Source organism: Girardinichthys multiradiatus, chromosome 18 (genome assembly GCF_021462225.1).
Source record: "Girardinichthys multiradiatus isolate DD_20200921_A chromosome 18, DD_fGirMul_XY1, whole genome shotgun sequence".
Lineage (NCBI taxonomy): Eukaryota > Metazoa > Chordata > Actinopteri > Cyprinodontiformes > Goodeidae > Girardinichthys > Girardinichthys multiradiatus.
The window spans coordinates 4,403,196-4,413,223 of NC_061810.1; the positions used below are offsets into that span (position 1 = coordinate 4,403,196).

Here is a 10,028-nt window from a genome sequence, read left to right on the forward strand (position 1 = left end):
AGACCTTCCTCACGGTGAAACATAGTGGCGGCAGCATCATGATGTGGTGGTGCTTTTTATTAGCAGGGACAAGGAATCTGGTCAGAATTAATGGGAAGATAGATTGAGTTAAATTAATGAAAAGCCTGGATGAAAAGCAGTTAGGGGCTGCAAAAGGCCTGAGACTGAGGTAGGTTCACCTTCCAGTGGGACAATGGCCATAAGCATAGCGCGGGACCAACAACAGAATGGTTTAGATCAAATAATGGCCCAGTCAAAGTTCAGATATAAATCTGGCAGGACTTAACAATTGCTGTTAACAGGTGCCCCCCATATAATTTGACTGAGTTTAAACTATTTTACAAAAAGGAAAGGGCAAAAATGTCAATCTCTGCTTGTGCAAAGCTGGTAGAGACATAGCTGTAACTGCTTTGAGAGATGTTTCTAGAAACTGTTGGCTAAGGGGAACTGAATGTAAATACGCACCACAATCTGCAGATGTATGTTTGAGAATCGCTTTAAAAACCATGAGTCATCACTTCATCGCATACACTCCCAGTTAAAAGCATTGTCGATTTTAACATGAAAAGGAACTGTAACTTGAAGCTAGACAAAATAAACTAAATTTTTTTTTCTTGTTCTGAACCACATAAACCCAATATTTTCCAGGCCGATGAATTGGTAGCACACTGTGATTCAATAGTTTTCCCAAACTGAACAGAACAACATAAATTCATATTTTCACTGCAATTCGAGACGACGTCCAACACGAAAGGAAAGGGCTGGATGGTGCAGCCTTTACATTAGCAGCATTAGCAGCAGAGGCCTCCTTTGCTGTCATTTAGCTGTGGCAGGATGAGATGAAACAGGCAATGCAGTGTTTCTGTCTGCAGGCTGGGGATTGAGCCAGCATGTGCAGTCTGACGTTCCCGCCATCTGTTTTATCACTGCTTCAGTTTGCTTCTGTGAATCAATAGAAGAAACTGTATATTGTAACTTTCTGAATATACCTCTTTCATAAGCATTTATAATGTATCTTTTGGGTGTAATGGATCCGGAGGTCAGGGCCTGCAGGAAAGAGAAGACTCTGGCTTTATGTTATAGGATCCCATGGAGCAGAAGTGACGGCTGGCCTTTGATCTGCCCTGGTTCTGGAGGACGGATTGATCTGCAGCACACATCTGAGCATCTTCAATTATACTGAACCAAGACTGGTTCAATGCCTGTATTTGACCTGGTGTACAAGCAAAAGGATCTCTGCACAGCTTCATGTGTGTTACCTCTGTGGTTCTCAGCAGGCGTTCTGGGCTGGCTCAGAGCGTCTGCCCTGCCGACTTTATCCTGGGGGAAGCTGAAAAATGGCCCCCAGGAGGAAATCAGAAACATGTACTAATTTCTCTGCCCCTGCTCTTGAGAATCAGATTGTGTTGCACTTCTGTGCACTTTCAGCCCAACACACAAGCCAGCAACACCTGCATGCAGGAGGATTTACAAGTGATTCTGTGTTGTGGGGAACATTTAATCAGTGAATCTCAGTAGGGGACAACATGACTGAAGACCAGCTTGTTCCTGTGTGTGAATGTAGTACAGGTACATTTGGTGTTCTCCATGTACCGATAGTGCAACATAAATCACACTAAGCTACGCCTGTTCCACACCTGTCATCTCTACCAATATGATGCAGCAATTATTGTTAAATTAGTGTTCAAGTGCAAAACATTAGGCTAGACTTTGGAAATGATGCATCCTTATGATTTATTTACAGCTGCTGGTAATCTCATTGTCAGTGCTTTTACTCAATGAAATTATGCTACGGGAAAAAGTGCTGAAGTCCTGTAGAAGTGCCAGAACTACTAAAGGCCAACATTTGTATAATGGAGGTCACACGTACAGTCATTGATAAATGAATTTAGTTTGGACCACAACAGTTGCTGCTCCTGTGATGGGAAAACTGAAACGGTACACCTGTTCTCAGATGGTGTTCTGGTCCCTCTTCCAACATTGCTTTTAATTAATTAGTCAGCTTTTAATGTTTTACAGACAAATCTTTATCACCTTTGTATGTCCTTCAACCATTTAGAGTAATTGTATGTGTGTGTGGGTGTGTTCTGATTTTCCTACAAACTGCAGTTTGGGTTTTCATTAACTGTTAGCCATAATCATACTGGAACTCTATAAACTATGAGCGTCACTCTGAATTAAATCACTGAAATGAACTTTTCTGTGATTTTCTAATTGATTGAGATTCAGCTGCATATAACCTTTTTTAACAAGTGGATTTCATTTTGGTTTGGCTAGACACCGTTTTGTTCTCTTTGCGCCCCCATGTCATCATCTCCAGTTGTGGAGATGGCAGTCCACATTGTCTCCAAACTGTATTTCAGAAACTGAAATCATCTGACATGAATCTTCCTAAAACATTACTCGTCTTTGCACTTTGAGCTTCCAGATTCGTTCCTACGTTTGCTTTGTGTTCATCCATTTGAGGACTAGTCGCTTCCTTTGTCCATCGGTTATTGTAGTGTTTTAAAAAATATATAGTTAATTTTTTTTGTAGAGAGGGAGAAAGCAAGAATTTCTTTTTCAGAAAGACTGTTGTACCACACACAGAATATAGGGACGCCCTACAGGCCATGGACTCTCTCCCCCTTCCCTCCCAGATTCCCTGGTATGACCCTGTTCTTTCAAGGCTTGGTCCCGCTCTGCATCTGCTCTGCTCCAGGCTCATGTAGGAAGTTAGCCACAGATAAAAAAGCCACTCTACATTTCACTGTTTTCTGTGGCATTTCATTACATGTCACTACAGTAGTCCAATTCAGAGTTCATCCTCGTGTGAAGTTCTAAAGTTGGCCCTTTGTTTTTCCAGGTCTATAAAGGTGAATTTCAGCTCCCAGATTTCCTAAAAGAACAATCACAGGTACAGTAACACTCCTGCCTGTTGTTGAGCTTTTTGGGTTTTCATTTATTTTTTGTCTGAGATTCAGCTTTTTGTCCTGCAAGAGCCTGATCTTAGTTAAACCATGTTGCAGTGTGGAAGATCAGATTACACGCTTCCATCTGCTTCCAGTTATTCCGCTCTGCAGTTCGTCACCATCTAATGTAGCCTGTTGTTCATTTCTGGTGTCACCTCCATGACTGCCTCATGTTCTCAGTGTTCAGCTTTGAAGGATATTTTGTTTCATCTTTGTGTTGTCTATTGCTTTTAGAGCGTCTCTGCCCTCTGCTGGCAGTTTGATGTATCTACCTCTGTGTTGTTTTTAGATGCTTCAAACGTCTTTTGTTTTTTTGTTTTTTTTGCAGTGCAACAATTGGCTTATTTTCGTTGAAAGTGGTGACACTTGTGTGTTGCAGCATGCTGCTGGTTGCATTTCCTCGCTCTATTCAGGCCTGATACTCCAAGCTGAGTAGCTGTTTGTTCTTCCACACAGATGCAGAAGTCTGCAGAGAGACCCAACCCAAGTTAGAAGCAGATGAACTGTTTGCACCACAGCACACAGGTACAGTCACTCTTACCCATCTATAAATACATTCCCAAGGATGTAAGGTGTTGTAGTGTTCACAAACACACCAGTCTGACCTTTTACATACTTTAACTTCTTCAAAGTCATTATAGATTATAATATGGTTGCTCATTGATAAAGCCATGAAAGTAGCTTTAAACTAATCCATGCTTTGTCATAACCCTAACTAGTGATGAATGTGTTAAAATCTGAAATGAAAACTTGTCTTTTTATTAAATAGAATAATGACATGTCTGAAAACCTGTGTAACCAGCTCCAGTCAAGGTGGACTTTCATCTTCAAGGATAGTTTTACATTCTTAGTCTCTCATTGAATGTGGTTAAAAAGAATCAAAGGATCAAGTTTTCTTATTAATGGTCTAATGTGACATGACTACATGTTTTTCAAAGTTTGTCTCTGATTGGCTGATCAGCCATTGTAATGATTCCCTTCTCTCGAAAGCTGGCAGCTAAGTTATGAGGGTTCATATCCACACAGGCTGAACATGTACACTGCACTGTGGCTGCAGGTGTCCCAGAGTGGGTGATGTTCATTTTTCTTAATACCTGCTCTATTTGTTCTGACTCTGCATCACTAAACTGTCCTTTGTCAGCAAAGAGCTTCACTGCAGGAAATCTGAAGATTTCACTGTACTCAGTCAAAGTGATGTCATCGGCACTCTTGCTGGGCAAACAGTAAAAATGCTCTTACTGTTTTAGAGATTCAAGTTATCAGCAGTCAGAAAGCAATTCAGAATAAAGAGGACTGACAAATCAGCTCAGCTGAGTCTCACTGATCAGTTTACACAAAAAATAGCTCCTAAAATTTAAGGTGTCCTTTTCTTCCATTGTTGTTTGGAGTGTAGATTAGTGTTTAGAGTGATCTGTTTGACTTTCTGCTCCATCCTTGAAAATCCACCCAACACTTCAACTCACACTAAGTTCCCATGTTTCTGTCCAGGACTCGGCGGATCTGAGGCTAAAAGGCCTTTCACCACCTGCCCCGGATTATGGCTCATCTAAGCATTCACGTCTTCACCAGAATAAGGCCTCTTTCTCTTCCCGTGGGCCGCTACCTCCTGTTCTTCAGGAGGACCTTTGGCCTTTAGTGTTGTACCTTAACATGAGAAGAGGTGCAGTTTCTCAGCGCCACTGAATGTCTGCTGATTGTTATTATGTGTCACATCAAACTCATCAAGTTTGTAGGAGCGACCTCTGGATGTTTAGAGAAAAAACTGTGATTCTGTTGTAAGAAACTACAGTGAACTTAAATCAAACCGGTATTTATAAATGGGGGATTAGCTTTTGGAAGCTACTATACCTATTTTAATGTTTAATTTTTGCTTTCTTGCCCTTTTATTGTGCAATGCCATGGGTACTGTTTAGTTTGATGTATCAAAAGTGATAAAATGATGCTTTTTATAAAACTGTGCTGGTCTGTTTATTGTTGTTTATATATTGAAGATAAATTTAGACAAATTCAGATTTTTTTTTTTTACTAGCCCACACTGAATGCTGAGCAGTGATATGAAAACACCTGCTGCTGATATTCATTCATCTCATTGATCATTTTGTCTCTTTTTGGATTATAGACCATGCAGTCACCATTAGCAGCCTTTGCTCCCATATTCAGTTGAAGACTGGGTATGGGATATGTTTAGTCCATGTGGCCCACTACCTAAAGCCAGCCCAGTTGTACACATACACTTAAAAAGTTTTGTTTGATGGGTTAAATGTTTCCCTCTTGAGCATTGGATTTGTTCATATTTTCCTGGTGAATTTACATGGCCTATTTTCACAGAGTAAAATAACAAAGAACTAGAAACCTGCAAGCAGCTTTGAAGGCTCTCGCACCCCTCAGCGCAACTCGGGCTGTTGAGCGACCGCAGGAGCCTGACATCGCCTCCTACACGCCACATACGATGACACCGCGTCACTTAAACACGTCGCCAGTAGGTGGCACTTTGAGCAACATGTCATATTATCTTCGGTCATGCAGAGTTTCAGTCTAGCAAAAAGCATTAAAAATTTCAAGTAAATCTGACCTTCCAGATGGAAGCTGCACTCACTTGTTTGTTTGTGGGTGGGGCTAAAACGACATTATCAATTGACTGTGTCAAAATGTCCATCATTAACTCATGATCATGTATACTACATTTCAAGTGGATCCGATGATGTATGAGGGAGATATAGCCCTTGAAGTGTCCTAGGGGGCGCTATTGATCCAAATTTAAATGTAATCCAATAGAGCTGTTTGGGGCCTGACAAAGATCAAGAATATTCAGTTTGGAGTGAATCGGACCATGCATGTGTAATTTAGAGGCAAACGTATGGCCGTGGCGTGACATCATAATACGGCACGCCATCATATTCAGACCCTCCAGCTAAAGCAGTAAGTACTGGCAACTGTCTAAGAGCATCATGTTATCTGTTACTTGGGACAGTTTCACATTGATTAGGTGAAAAACATCAAACATTGATTCTGTAAAGGAAAACGGGACACTTTCTGTTGTCAAGGGGCGGGGCTTCGATGATGTCAGCATCTGATCAGTGAAGATTGTTGAGACCTAGAGGCAGATCAATCCCAGAAGGTTTCATTTGTCTGTGACTTTCCTTGTAGGAGCTATATCAATTTAGTGTTTTATGGCAAGAAGTCATATTTTGAGGCGTGGCCACGCCCACACGCTTTCATGTATCAAAAAGCTTTTGATAACTTTTGATCCCCATCTTCCATATCATCCAATTCTTTTTGTTAGCACGCCCACTGAAAATAACCACTCACAAGTCATTTAGCTCTTTTTCTTGTAGTAAAAAATCCAACAGAACATCTTTAATCCAGTTAGTACACATTCTTTAAAAACACTGAACACAGATATTAGATGTTTCTATCTTTGCAGCATCATTTCAGGTTTCATTTAAATGAAAGAGCAGCAAATTAATGAACAACCTTTTCTTTAATAACACGTTACATTCAAGGCAAATGATACATCCTTACCAATACACGTTTGGCAATGCAGTCATTGTCAGCTCCCTAATTAGAAATCTGAAATCTTAAACTTGGTGCACAACATTGATAGAGAACACTTAACAGTCAACGTAAAACACAGTCTGCACACATTCTGCATCTCTGCACAGTGCACACCTCCAACTAGTGCTGCTAGAACCAACAGAAAAATAGATCTGAAAATAGGTTATAGATTTATATATAAATGTTAAGTCTAAATACAAATATTGGGCTTTTGGTTCATATGTATGTACATCAATGTAGACTTTGATGCGATTCCCAATCAACAGAAATTGCACAGTAGTTAAGAATTCAAGAACACTTTTTCCAAAAATATTTTACACACATAGTAAACAGTCAGTCTTCAAGATGCAGTATGAAATTGCACATTGTCATCATGCCACAGAGGGGGCTATTTCAAGGCTTTGGTACACAATGTCCTGATCGGAAGAAGTTCTGCCACGGACCCCTGGTCCCACCCTCCCCCAACCTGAACCTCCATCACCATGATGCTGTGGGATGGGAGAGGGAGCAGATGCTGTGGCAAGGTACATCTACACCACCACCTGTTCCTGGGATCAGACTAACATCAGAGAGCCAGATGACTACAGTACACTTCAGGATTTGGGGAAGACTCTTGGCACTTATATCACAGGTGGAGGTCCATGCTGGATGACCAATAAAATGTAACCTTGTTGGACATGTTGAAAAGGGTCACACTGATGGTGTGGAGAGGAAATCGTATCAAAAAGGCCCCCTGATTCACTAGAGAGCCAAAAATAAATGTGCTCAAACTAACCTACAACACTTGTCAACTGGATGCAAAGGAAGTTCTGCCTTCTATGAGTTCTATTTAAATTAGCAAAGTCCAAACTGTTTTGTTTTTTTTAGGCTGATTATCAAATTCCAACAGAACAATTGCAGCCATTTTTTCCAGACAGGACTGTTGATGCAGCAAGTTTAATAATGGCATGATGTCTTCAGATCACAGCATGCTTTATCCCAGTTTAAAACTGGAAATTGGGGATTTCTTCTTCCTTTAAAATAATAGTCCTTCAAACTGTACACTTTGAGACCTGACCTCACTGACCCAGATATTTCTAATAGTAACTGGCTGTCGAAAAAAAATGTCCTCACAGCTGAATGCCTGATTACAATTTAGAAGCGATGCTACAGTAAGTAGCTGCGGTAGTTTTGTGCCTTATGACGGCTGTTCTAGTTTAAAGATTCATTTTGTATACCCATGTAAACCTGCTGGCTAGAGCCTGTCCAGACTAGGTGAGAGGCGGGGTGCACGTGAACAGGCAGTATGTCCATCACAGGACCAACTCAGTAGCAACCATAAACTCACACACTCACACTTAAGAGCTATTTAGATTACCTAATTAACCTAACTTGTATATTTTGGGGCTGTGGGAGGAAACCCATGCATACACAGAACATGCAAACATGAACCCAAAAATGTCTTGCTTAGAGACAACGGTGCTAACCACTGTAGTATCGTGAGGCTAACAAATAGTAGTTGAAGGGGTAAAAGTTATGTGTTTAAAAAAAAAAAATTGAAAGCTTGTCTTTCACAGGAAACCTGTGCAGTATTTGGCTGAAGTGAGCTGCTTTAAGCTGAAGATGCTTTTTTCTCCTCAGTTCCCATGGTTAAAAGATACCCTGTCACAGTAAAACATTAAGCATCCAAAAGGAAGGTACCTCTCTATTAGTGGAAGTATTTTTACATTTTTCTGTTAGAATATTCTTGCAAATTCAACAAAAGCCACAGACAGGAGAGGTCGATGACACTGATTTGGGCCCTCACAGATCTATGAGTAAAACTCAGCAACAAAGAGCTCAGTTCATTTGTTTTAAAAAGTATCAATAATTCAGTCATTCCTTCTCCCTTATTCAAACTATACTTGGAAGCTGCATTTATGACTTTCACTGAGGTGGAGCACACAGCAGCTGCTTTACAGGCAAATCCTCTCTGTTGAACCCTCAGAGGTAGTGAGTGAGCTCTCCTGCTTCTCCGCCAGTGCGTGTGATAACTAATAAACACATGCACATGTTTAACAGAGCAGCTTACACACGTGTGTAAACACAAGCAGTGTATGTAGTTGCTCTTTCTGGCTACAGGTAAATTTACCCTTTTGTCATGGTGTACCCCTCATTTCAAACCCATGGGTTGACGTTTCATACCTTCCCACTCCCATTTTGTAGCAAAGGAGCAAAATGACCAGCTCAGCTCACATAAATGACATGAACAATGTGAAAAAGAAACTTTTATAAATGACACTCTGGTAAAAAAAAAAAGGGGTTATTAGCATGGAAACTTACAAATACTGAGCTTATCAATAATTTAGCTTTGAGACTTAATGCTGGTTAATGCCTCACCATGAAGCTTAATGTTATGCACATTATTCCTCTAAAAACATTCTGATATGTAACAAAATAAAAAGAATTGGCTCTGACGTTCATGAAATTGGGTCTTACAGTTTTTATTGGTAGTTATGTTTATTTTTCCAGAAATTAGCACACAGACTGCTGACCTCTAAGGTCTACCTGCTCTTTGGTGGAAGAGAAGTAACATTGTGAACACAGCAGTAGCTACTTTGCGTTACCCAGATATTTAGCTGTATAAAAATCAGCTAAACTTTTAGTTACCTAAAATTTTTTTTTAGGCAACTGGTCTAAAAAGTATGCACTTTTTAGACCAGTTGCCTATTGTTTAATTTCGTTGTCTCTTGGACAAAGCAATTGAGTCAGGTTCCACTTGAGGTTACTTCCTGTTTAAGGGGAGGTTTTCTACCCACTGTCACTGCATGCATCCTCAGTGTGAGGGATTGCTGCAAAGTTAATGACCCAGTGCACTTGACTGTCTACTGTCACTACATGCTCGCCCAGGAGGAGTGAATGCTGCAGTCTGTGACTTAATGCAGTTGGGTGCATTTCCTTAGATTCATTCAATTCGGTTTATTTATATAGTGCCAATTTACAACAAGTCTGAAGGTACTTTACAAAGTCAATTCAGTTGAATCATACTGATTTCAAGTCAAGTACATACATTCCAATTAATCCTAGTTATCAAACGATGCAGTCAAATTTAGTTCATTACTCAATTTGGTCAAAAGGTTTTCAGTCTTAGGAAATCCAAACGATTGCATCGAGTCAGTGACTTGAAGCATTCACTCCTCATGGATGAGCATGTAGCAACAGTAGACAGTCACTTGAATTGACTTTGCAGCAATCCCTCATACTGAGCATGCATGTGGCGACAGTGGAGAGGAAAACTCCTTTTTAACAGGAAGAAACCTCCAGCAGAACCAGAACCAGGCTTATTGTGCGTGGCATTTTCTGCCTCGACCAACTGGGGGTTTTAGAGAACAGAGCAGAGACAAAAAAAGAACACAGAAGCACTGATCCAGGAGTACTTTCTATGGAAAACAAAAGTAAAAAGTTAAATGCAGAAATAGATTTTTTAGTAGCTTCATCTAGGAGAGAAAGACAGCAAAGCAGATGAACTCTGAGCCAGTTTTCAAGTCTGGAGTATGAAAGAGA

General features: G+C 40.4%; 1 protein-coding gene across 2 annotated transcripts in view; it reads left to right on the forward strand.

Annotated features, from left to right (window-relative positions):
* tpst1 (tyrosylprotein sulfotransferase 1) overlaps nt 1-4,905 on the forward strand; it is a 60,543-nt gene extending 55,638 nt beyond the window's left edge. Inside the window, exons 4-6 of one of the 2 annotated variants that reach the window (XM_047392097.1) lie at nt 2,846-2,896; nt 3,408-3,476; nt 4,440-4,905. In XM_047392097.1, coding sequence (XP_047248053.1) covers nt 2,846-2,896; nt 3,408-3,443 — 87 coding nt within the window. In that variant the 3' untranslated portion in view covers nt 3,444-3,476; nt 4,440-4,905. The remainder of the gene's footprint in view (nt 1-2,845; nt 2,897-3,407; nt 3,477-4,439) is intronic. The other variant, XM_047392098.1, reaches the window with a different exon arrangement.
* Nucleotides 4,906-10,028: the final 5,123 nt, after the last annotated feature.